Source organism: Leucopleurus acutus (genome assembly GCF_964270905.1).
Source record: "Leucopleurus acutus genome assembly, chromosome: 6".
NCBI classification, from domain to species: Eukaryota; Metazoa; Chordata; class Mammalia; order Artiodactyla; family Delphinidae; genus Leucopleurus; species Leucopleurus acutus.
Window position 1 is genome coordinate 86,340,246 of NC_139149.1, and position 21,704 is coordinate 86,361,949.

A 21,704-nucleotide genomic window follows, 5' to 3' on the forward strand; every position below is an offset into this window, starting at 1 on the left:
TCCCCTTGCAGTCATATGGCAGCTAAGGTCGGAGTCATCTGGAGGCTGCCTTGAGACACTGGGATGCTGACTTTTCTCCCTCTCCCTGTAGTCTCAGGATATCTCCTCTTCATGTGGTCTCTCTAACTGATTAGCCAGACTTCTTACCTGGCAGCTCAAGGCCCCCCAAGAATGCAAACGTGGAAGCTTCTAGACTCTCTTGAGGCCTAAGGCTGTGAACTGTCACAGTATCACTTCTGCCTTCTTGTCATGGTTAAATAGTAACAGGATGAGTGCAGATTCCAGAGGAAAGAAAGTAAACTCCATCTCTTAATGGTTGGAGTGAGAAAGAATTTGCAGCTATCTTTAATCCACCATTCACAGGCTGCCCTCTGGCCACAAAGTATTTACATTCCTTCTACATGCAAAATGTACATACTTCCTCTCAAGACCTTCCCAAAATCTCAGCTCCTTAAGGCAGGGTTCTACAGACTTTTTCCGTAAAAGACCAGCTAGTAAATATTTTCATTGGCTGTAAACTTAGTCTGTGTTGAAATTCTGCCATTGTAGTGCAAAAGAAAATGGGGGTATGGCTGTGTTCTGCTAATCTACAAATCTGGCTGCTAGTAAGGTTTGGCCCACAAACAGTAGTTTGCTGATCCTTGCATAAAGGCATGAGGCCTGAAGTCCAGAATCTTACTAGTCATCTAAATCAAATCCATGTGTGGATGAAACTACTCCAGTGTCTCCTCTTGTATCTGAAGACTGAAGTAAGGAGACAAGTTATCTGCCCTCCATGTAACAGTGGTGTAACAAGGACAGGAAAACTATAATAGACACTAACATTCAAAAGGAAGCGAGAAAACAGAGGCACCTAGCCTCTTGTTTATAACAATTCAGAATTCCAGCAGGGACATGCTCTCAGTTACTTTACTAGGGCCCAGTGCTATTCCCTGATATTGGTTCTCCATGCCTCTTTTTGTTCTACCCTTAGGCTCTTGGCTTTTCACTCTGAGTCATTCTTTTCCATAAAAACTAAAACAAAAAAACATTGTTTCCAAGAGTATCTTTGCAAGCCACTTTCCTAACCATGATAAGCTGGAAGCCAAAGTCTCTTTTATTTTTTGAACAGTTTTTAACTTTTTCAGCTTGAATTAATGCAGTTTCTTTTAAAATGTTATGGGTTTCTTATGCATCAACTCTCTTGGGCAAAAACCATTCCACATTACTTAACGAGATAGTTCATTATCTCCTTTGGGCTGAGTGGGAGGCTACAATGGGAAAATGTTCTTAAGGTTAAGATGCTCTATTGTCTAGTTAGGTGGGTCTGTGACACACAACCTAAAATCTTTGAGATCTCAGCAGATTGTTTTTTAGCCACACTCCTGATCTAAACTTTTGCCCAAGGCCATATTTTACTGGAAACATTCTGATTTAAGCATTAACTTAGACCATTTCTCACTTTGAGAGTCTTTGCTTTCTAGTGATCCTGGAAATGAGAAATAATTTTCGTGCCCAGCAAGACCCAGCTCCTTTATATACTTTTAAAATTATGCTTAAAACCCAAACAGTTCATTTTTAAAACTCATCCTTGCTCCTCCCACACATAATCACAGGCAGCTAAAAGAAGCCAATTAGCATTTAAAAACATTCTGCCTGGAAATCTCTGTCCCCAGATCCAAGAGTTCATTAGGTACCCCTTCTATCTTTCATGTAACGAAAACATGAATTCCCTTTTCTCCTGTCTCCAATAACAATTTTCTTATGGTCTTTCAACTCCTCACTAACAGGCTCCAGGTTCTTTAAGCTTCTGCCTACCACCAAGTTCACCTCTTAGTTGGCCGTGTGGGGGTGTGTGGAGGGAGTGATTTTTCAGCTATCTTCAGTCCACTCCAGTGCAGTTTCCTTGTTTCCTTGAATTGAATTTCTGGACTATTTCAGTGGAATTTTCACAACAAAGATGTATTCCACAGCTATCATTAATTTTTTTGTTGTTCTTATTTGGACTATAAGAGTATTTGTTATTTTCTTCACCCATTAGTTAGGAGATGTATATGTAGTAAATATTAATAAATATGTCTACATTTTACTAGATAGAATATAGTCAAATTGGATCAATGTTTAACATGATTTTGAGATAATTTTATTTACAGTGATAAGATTTGTGTGTGGAAATGCTTACAATGCTCTTATTTTTTTAAAGGACCTATCATTACGTTGTAGTTGGAAGGTATCTCTATATTAATTGCTAAATTTGTTTTTTTTTCTAGGAGTCTGAATATGTTTCTGCTCATCTTCATGAATGGATAGATCTGATTTTTGGCTATAAACAGAGGGGGCCAGCTGCAGTGGAGGCACTCAATGTTTTCTATTACTGTAGTTATGAAGGTATAAGCCTATACTTTTTCTCTTATGTTAATAAAAAATATTATTTAATATGTGTTTATACATGGTATTTTTGGCATAACTATTTAACACAAGAAAGACTACATTTAAAAAATAATTTTAGTTATCTTTTCTATTTGAAAGGCTGCTGCTTTTTAAAAAAATAGTAGTTAAAATGTCAATTATTGGTGGCATAAAAGATTTTGATCTCTGGCCATATGTATCCTATTCAGTTGGGTCTGAGTATTCTGTATTAAATTGTTAGCAGACATTAAATAAGAGTTTTTAAAATTAAAATAACAAATTCTTCCAATGATAATAAGATGACAGTATTCTAATGTTTAGCTCTGGATCAAGAACATTTTCTGAAGGCCTTGAAAGGCTTAAGAAGGAGTTCTTTCCTAATCCTTCCATAGAGCTAATAGTTCTAAAGATTATAAATAGTGTGAAGTTTTATGAATTTGAGCAGAACCCACATGACTTTTGGTAAATAGACAAGCATGTTTTTACCTTGCTGTATTCATTTGATAACAGTTTTGTAGGAAGGTAGTATAGCATGGTGGTTAGGAGCATAGTCTTTGAAATCAGACTTTACCTAGTTTGGTCAATTACTAGCTATGTAACAATAGGGATTAAGTATGGCTGGTATAATCAGTTAGCCAGAATATCACCTTGCCCAACTTTTGTTAGATAAACTAATTTATAGCAGTAATTTTGTGTGGTTATTATACTTGTTTCAGCTTAACTATCGTGAAGAAAGCAATCAGGTGTACTATGAGTATAGTGTGCATTTTTATAAGAGAAACTTTTATAGACTACCAGTTAACTTTTGTTTAAAATATTTTAGTTCTAAACAGTGGGTGGAATTTATTTTTGTACATATTTAATATCTGAAGCTTTACTGATTTTTTAAAAGTTACCTCTTTACAGTAGTTTTATAAATTGATGAATGGAATAATATTTTGTTGAAAATATACTAATCAGTCTCTGATATGTTAAACAGTTGTGTGGCTTGCTGATTTGTTTTCGCTCTATAGTGAATTGACTACTTCTCTTGGTTTTAGGAGCTGTGGATCTGGATGCCTTAACAGATGAGAAGGAAAGAAAAGCCTTAGAAGGGATGATTAACAATTTTGGGCAAACACCTTGTCAACTGTTAAAGGTAAAGCATAAAAGTTATTGATTACCGAAGTCCAGAATTTAATTTCTAAGGAATAGTACTATCAGTAATTTTCAAGGTTTTTAATGATTTAAAACCTGATTTCAGAATTATCTAGAATTTGGAAAAAATTATACTGTCACTTTAAAAATAAATAGATTTAAATGATTTTTCCTATTTTTTTAAATTAATTTATTTATTTTTGGCTGTGTTGGGTCTTCCATTTCTGTGTGAGGGCTTTCTCTAGTTGCAGCAAGCTGGGGCCACTCTTCATCGCAGTGCGCGGGCCTTTCACTGTCGTGACCTCTTGTTGCGGGGCACAGGCTCCAGACATGCAGGCTCAGTAGTTGTTGCTCACGGGCCTAGTTGCTCCGCGGCATGTGGGGTCTTCCCAGACCAGGGCTTGAACCCGTGTCCCCTGCATTGACAGACAGATTCTCAACCACTGCGCCACCAGGGAAGCCCATGATTGTTCCTATTTTGAATGTCAAAATATTGCAGTCAAAATCCACATATTCAGTCAATTCGTCTTAAGTCACAAAGGATTTATATTTACTCAGAAAGCCAATCACATTTATTTTGTTGTTTCTGGGAAAGGAAAAGGTGAGGTTGAAGGCCCCTGTCAGGTGGGCCTTCCTCCCTCCTTTATTAAATGGAGAAGTAGCTCTAACTGAGTACCAGTTAGGTTATACCATTAAAGCTGTTCTAATACTGGGACTCATTGCATGTATAAGACTTTTAGTAGCTGACATCTGCCCCCAAAGGGTTCTTATCATCCAGAGCCCAAACCCAGTCCTAAAAATCAAATTGCAGAATATATAAAATCGAAGTATAGATATTACTGTATTTCTTTTCCCATCCTAGTATCTGAAGTTAAATTATTGTCTTCCTGATTGCATACAGCTTTGGATTCATAGAAGTTAATCCAGTATTAGCTTGCAAAGACGTCTTGATCTTCGTTAGTATATGAATTTGGAAATGAGGAATACATAATAATATACCATTTATTAAGTTGATACTTTCCTATGCAAGCACTGTGCTAAGTGATTTACCTAACTTCACAGTAAATATTCAATTATCCTTACTTTTTACATGATGAAGCCGTATTTCATAGAAATTAATACCTAGCCTACAACACCTTAGAAAAATCAAATACTTTTTTCCAACTTTATACAACTAGAATGTGACTGGGACAGAATTTGGATGCATGATCATCTAACTCCAAATCCTTTCTTCCATGCCATGTTTCCTCTGAATTAATAGCTGTAAGCCCCCTTGTTGAACTTGTAGATCATTTTTCCATTCTTATGGGCTGTTATTTATATCCTAATTATGACACTTCCACCTTAGTTAGTTGTATATTTATTCATTTGCCTCACTATATTATAATATGTTAAAGGCGGCAACTTTTTAAAAATCATTTTTGTATCTTTCTTGCATATAGTTTGTGGGCAGTAAGTATTTGTTGAACTGAAATCTCCACAGCTATAAGAGCAACAGTATATCTAAACTCTGGCTTATAGATGAACTTCTGTTCATTCAGTTATCAGACCAAGATTTATAATTGTTACCATTCCTTAGCAACAGTTTGAATCCTCCAACATTGATTTTTGCAGAACACTCATATTTGAAATCAGTCTTTATTCCTTACCTGCTGATAGTCAGAAGGCAAAAGTAACAGAATAAAACACAACACTTCATTGGACTTTGAAATAGATTCTATAATATTTTTGCAGCAGCTTTTTTTTTTTTTACAAGGGCACTGCTAATTAGTTTTTAAGATAAAAAAAGACATAAAAATCAGCTTTTGATTTCAAATAAAGTGAATAATACTCACATGGATAATTCAGAGATGAATATTGAATTAGAGCTCTTAAATCTGTTTCCCATAATCTAATATTTTGCAATGGAGATAGAATCCTCTTTAGCTAGATTTCTATTCTGCATTTTAACTGTGGCATTGGATTATTAATTTGACTTGTAATTTTCTTCTCATTTAAAAAGGTGATAATATCTTTTGTTTCTGACATTAAAGGTAAGGAATAATAATAACTTATTTGAAAAGCAATACAGTAATATCTATAATTTGATTCTGAGAATATTGACATTCAAATCTTACTTCAGGAATTAAAGATTCACCCGTATTATAAATTTTGACTTTTGAATAATGTATTTAATTTTACCAAACATATACATAAGCATGTACCATATTTATGATACTTTTCTATGTGTTGAAAATCCAAAAATGAATATGACTTATTTTCTGACTTTAAGGTACCTATTGTCTAGTTGGGAAAGACCATAACCAACTATATGTAATACAACATAGAAAGAAATAAGTACTAAATAAAATACTAAATAATGTAGTGTGCTGAGAAAAATAATAGAATAGTTAATTCTGCCTTAGAGATTCAAGGGAGAGATCAGTACGAAAAACTTTAAAGTAGAAGTAGGGTTTCTCTAGGAATGAAGAGGGCCCGAACTCTGCCAAGGAAATTGAGCAAAAGCCAGGAGTTGTCAATAGTGCATGGTATGTAATCCATCATAGCTAGAGTCTGGTATGTATGAAGGAATATAGTGAGAGATGTTTTAATGTAATTATGGAATTATTTTTTTCTTAATTTTTTTTTTGAAGGAACCACACCCTTCTAGATTATCAGCAGAGGAAGCAGTGCAGAAGCAAACCAAAACAGACACTTCAACCTTTAACTTATTTCAATACCTCCCTGAACTCAAGTCATTTTTTATAGAGGTAATATCCAATTTGATAATATCAAAGGATTTTCTCTGTGATTTCTGTACACTTCATTGTTCCTTTTGTTCTTTAATGGAGAGGGTGGATTTTAATACTTAATCCAAAATAGTAAATAATACTTCAGTAATATGTTCTTAGATATTTTAAAACAACCTTGTTGAAAGCTTTTGTTTGCTGCTGTAATGTTTGTTTTGGCTTTCTTTCTTCCAACCTCACGTTCTCCCGAAGGAAACATAAAGAAGAAGAATAATTTGACTTAAATTGCTTTTTGTGTAGTTGAGATGATATATAGAGGAAGTCTGAAATAACTTTTAATTACAGTGTCTACTCACATATAAAATATGGCCCATGAGTCAGATTGTTAATTGATGATGTCAGAAGGAATAGTCAAGTGGAGCAAGATAGATAGTTAATGCTGTTCTTGAAAGAGTACCTTCAAATTCACACGTTTAAATATACATATTGAATTACAGTTGATTCTTGAACAACACAGGTTTGAACAGTGTGGGTCCACTTATACATGGATTTTTTTTCAATAGTAAATACTACAGTACTACATAATCTGGGATTGGTTGAATTTGTGGGTGCAGAACTGCAGATAAGGAAGAAGCACAGATACAGATATTATATTTATATATAAATTATATAATAATGCATGGAGGGTTGGTGTCCCAAACCCCTGAGTTGTTCAAGGGTCAGCTGTTCTTTGAATAGTTCAGAATGTGAATATGAAATGCATTAATACCTATAAATTTGGTTAGGACAGATAATAGTAACTCTTTTGGAAGAATACAAAATGATAAAAAGTTACTAAGAATAGATTGGAGATGTGCATAGAACAAGGATTAACTCTCATGCCATACAGCAAACGGTGGTAAATGTTTTCTTAAAGGGCCAGATCGTAAATACTTTGGACTTTGTACCTACATATCATTTGAAGGTGCTTAATTCTTCCAGTAATGAAATGTGACAACATGATTTTGTCTCCCAGGGAAGCTCATTAGAGACTCAGCTCTGCCTAGCACATTCCAAAACTCTAGACTCCCAAAAGAAAAGCCTGTATTCAGACGATTGTTTGCACAAATAGTCTAGGCATAGTGAGCCACGTGTATTATTGAAGACAAGTTTTATATCAGTGTAAGGATGTCTTTGCCTGCCAAGTTCCCTGATGCCAGGCAATGGCCAACCTTGCAAGCAGCCTTTCTAAGGTGAGCAGTCTCAGTCCTGCTATGTTAACTTTTGGCTACACATAGGGCAACCCACAAAACCCTATTTGACCCCTAAAATGATGGACATGTAATAAGATATTATGTAATGCTGATAAAAGTATTTTCATCATATCTAATCATTTGTGGCATTGTTTTTTATAGTACAATACATTCTGAGTTCTGTCTGCAGATGCAATGGCATTTGCCCCTCTCTGCACCCACCCCAAGTCACAGGGTAGCTTTCCTCAGGGCCAGTGTCTGGAGCAGGATTAAGAACACAATAGATATCCTTGGGTACCAATAATTGTTAATCCCTTTTCATCATCATACAAGAAGGTGTTTCCCACTCATTCATATGAAAAGAGAAGGCCTCTTTTAGTTCTCTTCCTAGGTATTAAAATGGTGAAGAAAATTGACGTAGCAGTGAAAGCAAGGGGCTTATTAAATGGATTTCTTCAGATACCATTTCCATTTATGCTGTTTCAATGTCAGTTGTCTTCTCTTGATTAATTCACAGTATGAAGAGAAAAGATATGCATTAACTTCATGTGGTTATACATCATTATTTAGTTCATATAAAGCTCTTAGAAAAGCATCTGGCACATCGTATGTACCCACTAATGTTAGTTAGGTTATAATTTATCTAATAAATGTTAGGTGTAATTTATAAACTATTGTCATATCAAAAAACTTATTTCAAATCGTTTTTCTCTTTCACACTGTAATAAGATAATGGTGGATGTTTTCTGAAGACTGTCTTTATTTTCTGGTCCTTTGTTGTAGCTTTCAGGAAGGGCCTCAGGTAATGGAATAGATCTATTTTTTGAAAGTTAAACCCAAAAGGAAAATTCCATAAAATAGAACTAGTTTTCCCATTTCACTTATTTGAGAAATGTTTTCTTATATGGTCTGTATTTTCTACTTTATATTCATGTCAGTACAGCATGGGAAAAGGAAAGGTTTTAAATCACTGGCTGTTTTAAATGGTTGACACTCCTTGAAATCTACATCCTTGTTTAACAGCAGCATAGTGGAATACAAGAGGTGATGGGTTTCAGAACTTTCAAGTCTGCCATTCAAACATGGTATATAATTCCTTTCGTATGTTTAAAATTAAGTGATGATATGTTTTGATAGAGTACAAGGCTGTATCTCAGGGTTTATCTTTAAAGAAATAGAAGTTTTCAATAATTTTTACCTAATAAAGATAGTAGAACCAGCCACTAAACCTCTGTCCTTTATTTTATAGGGAATTAGTGATGGTATTCCACTAATAAAGGCCATTGTCCCCAAAAATCAGTCTCGTTCTTTTATTTCACAAGGCAGTCCTGAGTTACTGGTAAGTTGATTTATACCTTTTCACACTGCCATGTCTATATCCATTACAACTTATGAAAAAAATTGAGAAAATAAAAAAATTTTTTAAGTCTTTTTTAAAAGCATAGGTAAAGGAATTCCCTGGAGGTCCAGTCGTTAGGGCTCCACACTTCCACTGCAGGGGGCCTGAGTTCGATCCCTGGTAGCCTGGTGGGGGAATGAAGATCCCACATGCTGCACAGCACGGCCAAATAAAAAAAGAGAGAAAATTTTAAAATAGAATTAATTTGACCAAGTATAAAAATGTATCTTTTAGGGGCTTCCCTGGTGTCCCTGGTCCAGGAGGATCCCACATGCCGCGGAGCGGCTGGACCCGTGGGCCGTGGCTGCTGAGCCTGCATGTCCCGAGCCTGTGCTCCGCTACGGGAGAGGCCACAACAGTTAGGGGCCCGCGTACCGCCCCCCACCAAAAAAAAGTATCTCTTATTTACAGAGCTTTTAAGTAGTTCTATAATCCTTTTTTTTAAAAAATAAATTTATTTATTTATGGCTGCATTGGGTCTTGATTGCTGTGCACGGGCTTTCTCTAGTTGCAGTGAGCGGGGGCTACTCTTTGTTGTGGTGCACAGGCTTCTCACTGCGGTGGCTTCTCTTGTTGCGGAGCACGGGCTCTAGGTGTGCAGGCTTCAGTAGTTGTGGCACGTGGGCTCAGTAGTTGTGGCGCACGGGCTTAGTTGCTCCGTGGCACGTGGGATCTTCCTGGACCAGGGCTCGAACCCATGTCCCCTTCATTGGCAGGCGGATTCTTAACCACTGCGCCACCAGGGAAGTCCTAGTTCTGTAATTCTAAAATTTATTTGGAATAATAAATATGTGAAAATACCAGGAAATTTTGTATGAGAAAATTGTGATGTAACTTCTTACTAGATGTTAAAATTTATCATAAGCAGTGAGAATAATGAAAATGAGATATAATACAGAATTGATAAAGGTCCGTCCACATGCAGGACATATTAGTGAGTACTTGAATTTCATCATTTAATCCACCTAACAATCCTGTGAGATAGGCACAATTATTATTTCCCTTCCTCAGATGAGGAATTAAAACTCAGAAGTAACTTGCTCAAAGTCACAGAGCTAGCAAGCAAGGGACCCTGGCAAATGGACCAAACCTAGGTCTGTCTTATTCTAATTCTGTCACTTAGAAATGATAAAAATTGAGCATAGCACAGTGAAAAGTAGAAATTCCAGAGTTAAACCTATTTTTCTAATTATCCATATTGTGTGTTTGCATAGAAAAAACATCTAGAAAGATATACAAAAATAATAAGTACTTTTGAGTGGCAGAATTCTTGTGATTTTTCAGTTTTAATACCTGTATATTTTTAAGTTATCTGAATTTTTTTTTTGGTAATCTGTTACTTTTATCAAGGGAGAATAAAAATTTCCATTTTTTAATGCAAATATTCACTGTTACTGTCCCTAATAAAGGGAGACCTTCTTAATAATTCTTCATAAGATCTACTTATGATTTATGTTCTAAATGATAGGTGTCTTATTTTTATGGTAAGACTTGATCCTTAATTTCTTCTGACTGCCAACTAATAGATGCTAGTAAACTTTGAGAAATTTTGAGGAAAATAATCTTATACTAAAGAAAGATACATTGGGACAGCTTTTCTTGCAGTAGGATAACAATGAGCTTTTTAACCATTTGAATTATTTTAAGACTTTCTTAATGAGTCTCATGTTTTAAGTACACAATCCCACACTATTCCCTAAGTGACAAATGCTAACATCATGTGAGCATTTGGTTATTCTATGTCATTTTCTTTAATTTTCATTTAATGTTTGTCTTCATGTGTTTCTTTTCCAGATAACAGTAAGCATGAATTACGTTATTGGAACCCATGGATGGCTGCCTTATGACAGAAACATTTCTAATTACTTTACATTCATCAGGGATCAAACTGTGACAAATCCAAAGTAAGTAAGTGAACATTTAAAGCAAAACAGGTACAGCTAGTACCTTATTGCCAGGAAAAGCAAATAGATTAAACTTTCCAACTTCCAGCTTTCCTGATCCTGGCATACCCTTATCTTGTCTAATTTGAGGCTGTTTACAGAATTGACAGTCTTACTAAATTGGCTTTGAAAGTCAAGATTTAAATCTTTTTCACACCTTCACCAATCTCAACTTCTTTACACTTAACCCTTGAGACTATTTTGTTACATGTATTTTTGTTTAATGAATAATATAAGATTAATGTAGTTCATGAATGTATTTATCACTTACCAATAGACATTTCAAAATGAACAGTTGAACAGACTTATTTTTTATTTCTTTTTGGAGAGATTAAAAAAATAGTTCATATCGGTCTAAGTGATCTTTTAAAGAAGAGTCTAATATTTAATTGTGTTTACAGAACTCAGCGTAGTATGAATGGACCTTTTGCTCCAGGGCTGGAGATCACTTCTAAGCTATTTATAGTATCACATGATGCAAAGTTGCTTTTTAGTGCTGGACACTGGGATAATAGCATTCAAGTGATGTCACTTACAAAAGGCAAAATTGTTTCACACAATATCAGACATATGGGTAAGCATTAACTATTTTTCCCCGTAAAAAATTTTTTCTGTTTTTTTCCTAACCATAATAGTAGTACATACGCCTTATAAAAAGCATAAATTTTACCTTTGAAGCTAAGTGAACTTTTTAATAGAGTTATGTTATGAATATTATATTCTTTAAGAGTGTCTAATGTATTTTGGTTATACTAAGCACTATATAAATTAAATACAGCTTCATAGTATCTGAAAGATGCTAGGCTAAGTCTGAAAAAATTGGTTGCTAGAATTAGAATTTTATGAAAAAATGGTAAAAAAAAATCTGTCATAGTTGAATAAGAAATCAACTGTCCTATTCTTTAGTAGTAAAGCATGAGAGAGGTAAAATTGTTGAATATAGTTTAACCAGATGCTTCCTTTTTTTTTTTAACCTTTATCTATCTATCTATCTATCTACTTATTTATTTTGGGCTGTGTTGGGTCTTAGTTGCAGCACATGGGATCTTTTGTTGCAGCACGCGGGCTCTTCATTGTGGCGCGCAGGCGTCTCTGTAGTTGTGGCGCGCGGGCTCCAGAGTGTGTGGGCTCTCTAGTTGCTGCACATGGGCTTAGTTGCCCCGCGGCATGTGGTATCCTAGTTCCCCGACCAGGGATCAAACCCAGGTCCCCAATATTGAAAGGCGGATTCTTAACCACTGGACCGCCAGGGAAGTCCCTAACCTGGTGTTCTTAGTGTCTCAGTCTTTTCAATGTAAGAATAAAACATTGAGTAGATTTTTTCCTAATAAACCCATTAGGGAAGGGGAATGGAGTCTGTTACTAATTCTGCGCCAGTGACTCCCAAGGTGTCACTTAGCTCAGGTTTTTACAGTTTAGGAAAAATGTATTTTATATTGTGAATTTACAGTGTCATATGTACTATTTTGGCTACGGACACATATTCTATAGGATTGCAGTTCCAGGGGGAATAGAAGGTGAATGGGGATAAGAGAGTAAGGGAGCAGAGAAGCATATCAAAATTAAGTGGGGATCCATTTAAAAGCTACCTAATCTCCTGCCAATATTTTTAACAGGCATTCCCTTGCCTCATGTCTACTCTTAACCATCAAAGAAGGGTGGCCTCAAAGAAAGCTCTCCTACATGATTTTAGTGCTGCTGCTTTTTTATGTCAGTCTTTCCCAGTGCTTTTCCAATGCCATTCCTACATTTCTCCCTGCTAGAACAACTAATTTAGTAATAGTTTGAACATGACCTAAAATTGCCCTTATGATTCTGTTCTAGCCAAACTATGCCATTTCATTTTTTTACATTCCTTTTTCTTACAGATATTGTGACTTGTTTGGCTACAGATTACTGTGGAATACATTTGATTTCTGGTTCCAGAGATACTACATGTATGGTATGGCAGATAACCCAACAGGTAGTCACTCATTTAAATACTCTTGGTTTGGATCAGAGATTCACCCTGGGAATACTATTGAGATGTTCTAATAGAATACTGAATTCTTCTCTTACATTGAATGATTATTTGAGCTCCTTTGCCTCCTTTTACCCCTCATTCTGTTCTGTCTTAATCACCACTTTTTCCCTAGGTTTATTGTTTGATTCATGACCTTATCTCATATTACCTTCCAAAGATAGCTCCTTATTAACTTCTTCTAGGAAAACAATTATTTTTCTTTTCTTTGTTAACATGATAATATTCCTATTTTCCTTTCAGGTGGAACTACTAGAAATTATAGATTTAGAATTTTCATCAACCTTATTGTGTACTCTCATGATAATGTTGGTGCAAGGAAGTGTCTTTTTTCTTTATGGCTTCTGGATTTTCTACCTTGCTTAGAAAAGTAAACAGGCGTTTTCTCACTCCAAGTTTATAAAAATATCATCTAAAATAGTTCTTGTAACACTTTTCCTGTTTTATTTTTTAAAATTTCAATCTTTAATCCATTTCTATATTTTGTAATACAGAATATTTAATATTAGATATATAATTATGTAGAAAGTCATTTATGCCAGCATAAACGATTACCTACTAAATTGGATCTTTTTCTGTATTCCCCATTCTTTTACATTTATCTATTTCTGTGTCAACACCAAAATGTTTTTACTTTAGTAGTTTAATATTTGGTAAGGCAAATCCCCTCTCACTGTGTTTCCTTTATTAACCACAGCTGTTCTTATATGAATATTTATTCTTCTGTATGAACTTTAAAAATACTTTAACTATATCCTCCTCAGAAAACTTCATTTTAGTCTTAATGAAATCATATTTATATATTTATTTGGTATGGATTGACATGTTTATAGTTATTCCTATCCAAAAATAGGAAATGTCTTTCCATATTTGTTTCAGGTCTTTTTTCAATGTCCTTTGATTTTTTTTTATTTATTTATTTTTTTTCCGGTACATGGCCTCTCACTATTGTGGCCTCTCCCGTTGCGGAGCACAGGCTCCAGACGCACAGGCTCAGCGGCCGTGGCTCACGGGCCCAGCTGCTCTACAGCATGTGGGATCTTCCCGGACCGGGACACGAACCCGTGTCCCCTGCATTGGCAGGCGGACTCTCAACCACTGCGCCACCAGGGAAGCCCTGATAATATTTTTTAATAATTTTTTTCCATTTAGATCCTGTACTTTGTTATATTTACTTTTAATTATCCTATTTTTATGACTGTTTCAGTGGGATTTTTAAATCATTTTTATTTGTAACTATTGCTAGTAAAAAAAAAGCTATTGATTTCTATACAGTTATCTTATATCTAATTATTTTGCCAAATCCTCTTATCTAGCTCTCATAATTATTAGTATTTCTTGGATTTTCTGAAAACAAGGTAGATATACATTAATGTGATCTGAAAAAATAGTGATTTTCTTTATCTTTTCCAATATACTAATTATTTCATTTTCTTACCCTCATACATTATTAGCAAATATAATAAAGCAAGAAAATTATAGTGAGCCTCCGTGTCTTATGTCTGATTTCGATGAAATTACCTTCATTATTGTGCCATTTAGTATACTGTTTGCTGTTAGGTTTCACTAGATTTTTTAAAATTTATTTTATTTCAGTAGTTATCTTCCTTCCTTTTTTTTTTTTGGTAGGCTTTTAGTTTTAATAAAATTTCAATTTACAGAAAAGATACAAAGGTAGCACATTTTTGCCATTTGTCTTAGCATTCTCTCCCAATCTTTTTCTCAGTATCTTTTTTTTTCTGAATATTTTAAAAGTTGGAAACTCTATGTTCCTTTACCCCTAAACACATCAGTGTTTTTTCTAAGAACAAAGACATTCTTATACATAGCCACAGTGCAGTTATCAAAACTGAAATACTTAACATTTATACAATACCATTATCTAATCCACAGTCCAGGTTCTAATTTTGTCAGTAGTCCTAATAATGTTCTTTACAGCTATTTTCCCAGTTTCTCTTTCTTTTTTAATTTATAGTTTTACTTTTTCTTAATGTAATGTATTATTGAGAAGTGTCCTAGGTTTGAACCATCCTTGAATTTCTATAATAAACCCATATAATTCATGAGATATAGTTATATTTTACTGCAGGATTTTATTTGCTAGTACTTTAGTTATTTCTCTACTTATAAGTGAAATAAATCTGTTTTTATTTTGTCTTTGCATGTTTAGTATTAAGATATGCAACCTTTATAAAATGAATTTGAGAAGAGTCCATCTTCCTCTGTAACTTGAATTGATTAAATAATATAGGAATTACTTAATATTTAAAAATTAGATGAGTGGACTAAGCACTCAGACTGATACTCTTAGAGGAAGACAAATGTGACCCAAGTAATAGAGTGTCAGGGAGAATTCATTTACATTGTATAAGTGCTCATAGAAGATCTAGGCATTTATCTATGATAATCATAAACCAAATACCATGGAAACTACTGAAACCTTCTGTCATTATATATCATAGAAAGTACTGTATCAAACAAAGCACACTAAAAACAGATGAAGGAAACAAGTGCAGAGAGATTTCCTGCAATAAATTGTGCTATTAGAAGAATATAATAAGAATATCATTCAATAAAATAGGACCTCAAAGATGAAATTATAAACTAGCATAATAAGATGAAAAGGGAGATTGCAGAAGAATCAAGCTGAGACTAAAACCAATACTGTTACAATTATAAATAAACCCAATGCAGAAGCATCAAGGAACAAATTTGATGTGACTGAAAATCAAATTATTAGCATGGAAGAAAGATTTAAAGTAAAGTGAATAGAAATGAAAAAACAAAAGGATTAAAGCAATTAGAAAAAGAATGATAGCTATAGAAATCAAAGACAAGTCGGCATAAAGATAATTGATGTCCTTGAAATAAGGACTCCAATAAATGAAAAAGAGAAAGTATTCAGAGATGTAATAGAAGAAGTTTCTTCCAAGTAAAGGAAGAATAATTCTGTAGATGAAAAGGGCAAATAATATACCTGTTAAAAATAATCCAAATCAATCAACTTTGAAATTCTTCAGATTAAGTTTCTGAGCTTGAAAAGATTGAGAATAATTTGAGAATCCAAGGAGAAACCCAAGAATGAGTACTTGTATGAGTAGACTTAGTGGTAAGAACTAGTTGCAATATCAGTTTGTGATTAGACGGTTTAAATACAGTATAAACCTTTTTAAAGAAAATAGCATACAAGAAAATTACCTTTGCTATTCTGTTTTTATATTAGGGAGGTGTTCCTGTGGGCCTAGCATCTAAACCGTTTCAGATTCTGTACGGACACACTGATGAGGTATTGAGTGTTGGCATCAGCACTGAGCTAGACATGGCAGTGTCAGGATCAAGGGTAAGATTTCACCTTTAAAAATACTGATTTCTTTAATACAAATTCAGAGGCAATATTTATATTTAATTTTTTTTCTAGAAGAATTGGTAAAAGCATAGAAATTTTATACTGTGTTTGCCTTGAACTTTGCAAAAGTAGAAAAATACAGAAAAAAAGAGACTAGATTCTATTTGGGGATTTTACTGGTCTTAGTAAGACTTGAAATTTCAAGATTGGAATTTTTCCTAAGGTACATGTGTCCTTGGTAGAATAATCATTTTCTTAGTTCCTTTACCATATTTCTTTCTCTTGCTCAGTTTCTTTTCTTCTTTTTTGTTCTTTTCTTTTCTCATTTTCTAATATTTTCTGTGTGTAGGATGGCACTGTGATTATACATACCATTCAGAAAGGTCAGTATATGCGGACTTTACGACCACCTTGTGAGAGTTCTCTGCTCTTGACCATTCCCAATTTGGCTATATCTTGGGAAGGACATATTGTCATCTACTCCAGCATTGAAGAAAGTACCACCCTCAAGGTATATAACAGTTTCATGCAGTAGGGCTAGACTATCTGTAAGCCTGTCTTCTCCTTCCCACATTGTGTACATATGAGGAGGCATTCTGAAGAAGGAAAGAACACCATATTTTGAAAAGGATGTTTTCCTTTCATCATTCAATTTGTTCATTCCCTATCACAATATTAGCCTCATGTTTGATTTTGTTTTAGGGCTTTCTATAGCCCTATATGACTTTAAAAATAATTTCTGATTATGTGGGGCTTCATAAGCTCAGGTGGAAATTACAACTGAATTAAATTCTTTTTGCACAAGACAGGGTATAAATAAACTAACTGTGAATTTTATATGTTTATTTCCTTCCGGTGATAAAGCTTTTTAAAAAATTAAGATAACTTTTTTTTTGTTTTTAATTTTATTTATTTATTTATGGCTGTGTTGGGTCTTTGTTTCTGTGCGAGGGCTTTCTCTAGTTGTGGCAAGCGGGGGCCACTCTTCATCGCGGTGCGCAGGCCTCTCACTATCACGGCCTCTCTTGTTGCAGAGCATAGGCTCCAGACGCGCAGGCTCAGTAATTGTGGCTCACGGGCCCAGTTGCTCCGCGGCATGTGGGATCTTCCCAGACCAGGGCTCGAACCCGTGTCCCCTGCATTGGCAGGTGGACTCTCAACCACTGCGCCACCAGGGAAGCCCAGAGAACTTTTTTAGTTTTGTTTTAAGAATGTGGGTTTTGTTGGATGAGAGTTTTAATTCTTTTGTAGGGGTGAGATTTTTAATTCTATTAAAGAAGAGGAGTACTTGTTTAATATTTATTTACTTAGCAATCTGATTGAAATCACTTTAACAATATTTCTACCTACTTTCTCTTTAAGTATAACCATTTGTTTATTCCAAAATTTTAAACCCAGTCATCATTCTGTGATAGTCATAGTTTTAATTTGAGATCATTAAATTTTCTTCAACTAATCTTTGCAGGATAAGAATGCATTGCATTTGTTTTCTGTAAATGGCAAGTATCTACGGTCTCAAGTCCTGAAGGAACAAGTATCAGATATATGTGTAATTGGAGAGCACATTGTCACAGGCAGCTTACAAGGATTCCTGTCCATAAGAGATCTCCACAGGTAAATAATAAGAATTATTAAAGTATCACTTCGGAAAAGATGGTAGTATTTTCAGCCCAGAGAGAGTAAAATCTGTAATCTAAGATTTCTAATCTTTTTTTTGATGTTGGGGGTAGGAGTTTATTAATTAATTTATTTATTTTTGCTGTGTTGGGTCTTCATTTCTGTGCGAGGGCTTTCTCTAGTTGTGGCAAGTAGGGGCCACTCTTGATCGCGGTGTGTGGGCCTCTCACTATCGTGGCCTCTCTTGTTGTAGAGCACAGGCTCCAGACATGCAGGCTCAGTAGTTGTGGCTCACAGGCCTAGTCGCTCCGCGGCATGTGGGATCCTCCCAGACCAGGGCTTGAACCCATGTCCCCTGCGTTAGCAGGCAGATTCTCAACCACTGTGCCACCAGGGAAGCCCAGATTTCTAATCTTTTTGTTCATCATTTATTATGAACATGTCTTTTTTGGCAACTATGAAAAAAATTGGGGAAGATGAAGTATTTCTGGGTTGGTAATGAAATATAGATGTACATTTTTAAAATGCAGAAAATTTTATGTTGTGTACATTTTACCACAATTAAAACAATTTTTTTTAAGTAGCCAGAAAAAATTTTTTTCATAGTGCCAAGCCTGGATTATGGATTTGGAAATTTGTACAATTATAGTTTGAATTTTTAGAAACTAAAGTTAGGTTTAAAAAATTTTTTTAATTGTGCTAAAATAAAGTATTTTTAAGGCTAGCACATCTGTTCTTGATTTTGTATGTCTGTGTTTAAAATCGATGAGGAGTCTTTTGTTACTTCACCCAGTGAAGGAAAAGATGTTTGAAAAATGGATATGTTTTTAAGTTTGGTATTCTTCATGTTTACCAACTTATATACACAAAGCATTGTTATTCCCTGCATGCCCAAATACATTTTTTCTTTTCTTCTCATTTAAAAAACTTACTGTGACATATTTATACTCCTCAAAGTATCTTGGCCCCTCCCAAAGCCCTTTTTTCTGAATCATTTCCTGATCCAGAGTGTTCTCTTATTACATTCATATCAGAATCACTTCTGTACCAACATCGCTTCCCTGTTTTTGTATTTGCCTTTTCATTTTTGTCATTCTTTCTCATGTGGTAGAGCATTGAGTCCACATTTCAGTAACGTCTTTCCAATATTTTGTATTAAAACCCTAATCTTAGGGTATTGTTAGGAGAATCCCAAATTAGAAAAAAATTAATGGAATCTTCTGGCAGGTTAGTCTAGACCATAGTATGTACATCCTAAGATTCTTCAATCTCTAATCATAAAAGCTGTGAGCATTTTTCATAATGGGGTGTTATATTTTATACCATATTATATTTTAAGATATTTTATATTGTATATTGCATCTTTTAAGACAAAGCAAATATACCAATTTTATTTACCTTATCCCCCACCAACACACAGTTTTTGAGCTTTTGCCCTTTTTATCCAACTTTTGCTCATTAATCAACAAGGTGAAAATCGTTTCGTGAGAGCACATATATATGGTTAGAAGGCAAACAGATGTTGGAAATAGAAAAAAAAAATCTGTTAAGTATTTTAAGTAATACTATAAATGTGGGCCTTTGTGTCACTCAGGTTTTCTGAACCTAAGTTCCCACATCTGTAAAATTAGAATGCAGAATTAGATGATCATTAAGTTATCTTTCAGGTATAAAATTCTGTGAATCCATTGTATATCCATGTAATTATGTGTGTGTTTTTTATTTCTCTTCTAGTTTGAATCTCAGCATCAACCCATTAGCCATGCGATCGCCTATCCACTGTGTTTATGTAACCAAAGAATATAGCCATATTCTTGTAGGATTAGAAGATGGCAAATTGATTGTCGTGGGTGTTGGCAAGCCAGCTGAGGTAAAACCTAGCATCAAGAATTTAGTTTCCCGTACTGTTGGGGATTCCTTCGGTTCTTTATTCCAGCTGAATCAGAAGTCTCCATTATGGATAAACAAATTGAAAAACAAATTTGATTTTTCAAACTACAGTAAATGAAAGGGGATAAAACTAGTATTCAAGAGTGATGTTTATATTATGATATTATTGAAATCACACATTTAACAGTTTATAACTCTATATGAAGAAGAAAGTTCTTTTATTCTGTTTTTCCAAATCTAGATTTTAGACCACATACTTGAATTTTTAATACATAAAAGCATTTGTAAAAAATGAAATATAGACTCAAACAACAAAACTACTTACCTTATTATTATTATTTTGTTAATTTGCCCATGCTGCGCAGCTTGCGGGATCTTAGTTCCCTGACCAGGGATCAAACCTGGGCCCAGGCAGTGAAAGCACTGAGTCCTAACCACTGGACTGCCAGGGAATTCCCCAAACTATATACTTAACTTTAATTTCAACAAATATTCAGCATGATTGTATGTCAGTTGTACTTTTGTAAAAGCATCATTTTTTTTTAACTTGGAACTACAAATATCCCCATATAAATGTGCTAATTCTCAATGAATTTCCTGTAGTTCCTATAAATTTATTTGCCAGTGGTTTATTAATTACTGAATATTCAGATATAAATGTAACACTGTTCCTATGAAAACTTAGTGGCTATACTCCAAGTAATCTAGTGATTCTTCTAGAAAATTTATTTTGTTACACAGACTCATATTTAAGCATTATAAATTTTTATTGGTATCATTGGTCTTTTCTGAGAAATCTAAAATGACCTCTGTACGGGTTATTTCAAGAGAAGACATTACTGAATAACATACTGTCAGTAGTTATAATAAATCTATTACAGATCATAAGAACATTTTTTTAAGTAAATATTTTAAGGTTTTGTTAGTCCTTATACTCTTTTTCAGGATATTATTTTAACAAGAGAGGTCTTATTAAATTAAAGTGATTGGGACTTCCCTGGTGGTTCAGTGGTTAAGACTTCGCCTTCCAGTGTAGGGGTGTGGGTTCAATCCCTGGTCGGGGAACTAAGATCCCATGTGCCTCCTGGCCAAAAAACAAAACATAAAACAGAAGCAGTATTGTGACAAATTCAATAAAGACTTTAAAAAATGGTCCACATCAAAAAATCTTAAAAAGGGCTTCCCTGGTGGCGCAATGGTTGAGAGTCCACCTGCCGATGCAGGGGACACGGGTTCATGCCCCGGTCCGGGAAGATCCCACATGCCGCGGAGCAGCGAGGCCCATGAGCCATGGCCGTTGAGCCTGCGCGTCTGGAGCCTGTGCTCCCCGATGGGAGAGGCCACAACAGTGAGAGGCCCGCGTACGGCAAAAAAAAAAAAATCTTAAAAAAAATAAATTAAAGTGATTGCAACAACATTTAGTTTCAGGTGTAATGATTCCCCAAATAATGTCAGCAAGTCTGTATCTCGATATTTCACTTACATTTAAAACATTTTAAGCGTTTTTACATTCAGTAGTAGAGTTTCTTGATTAATATATTTCCCAAGTAAAGATTTCCCTTCTGTCCTCTGCTGTGATGACTACTTGAGAACTCTGCTTAGACACTACTCTTTGAGTATGTTTCACTTTCTATGGTTTACTCAAGTGCCTTTAAATTTGCCTGCCCTCCAACTTAGGTAATTTGTTAAGTTTACAATTTTACTGAATTAAAAAATGAAATGACGTTATGTGCACACATTTAAAAAAAAATTGATTGGAAAAAAAATACCTAAGTAGCTTCATTTCATAGGCCTACATCAGTGTTTTGTAATATTTACCAAATAAGTTTTTGATCCTCATTGAAAGATTTATGTATAGTCTACAACACATGGAATTTGAATTGTGTATAGATTTTGAATAAAAGTATTTTTTATCGATTTTATATCTTTGTAAAATACATTTTCCATCAGCTGAATTATGGACCTACTTTATTAATAAATAATCTAATTAAGTACTCAGAATT

The 21,704-nt window shown here is 34.6% G+C and overlaps 1 protein-coding gene across 3 annotated transcripts in view; it reads left to right on the plus strand.

The window, feature by feature from the left end:
• Positions 1–21,704, plus strand: part of NBEAL1 (neurobeachin like 1) — a 179,067-nt gene that overhangs the window by 149,328 nt on the left and 8,035 nt on the right. For all 3 annotated transcript variants that reach the window (XM_082840791.1, XM_082840789.1, XM_082840790.1), the window contains 11 exons: positions 2,250–2,367; positions 3,429–3,526; positions 6,159–6,275; positions 8,736–8,825; positions 10,680–10,789; positions 11,230–11,402; positions 12,697–12,791; positions 16,072–16,188; positions 16,544–16,705; positions 17,660–17,808; positions 19,546–19,681. In XM_082840791.1, the coding sequence (XP_082696917.1) occupies positions 2,250–2,367; positions 3,429–3,526; positions 6,159–6,275; positions 8,736–8,825; positions 10,680–10,789; positions 11,230–11,402; positions 12,697–12,791; positions 16,072–16,188; positions 16,544–16,705; positions 17,660–17,808; positions 19,546–19,681 (1,365 nt within the window). The remainder of the gene's footprint in view (positions 1–2,249; positions 2,368–3,428; positions 3,527–6,158; positions 6,276–8,735; positions 8,826–10,679; positions 10,790–11,229; positions 11,403–12,696; positions 12,792–16,071; positions 16,189–16,543; positions 16,706–17,659; positions 17,809–19,545; positions 19,682–21,704) is intronic.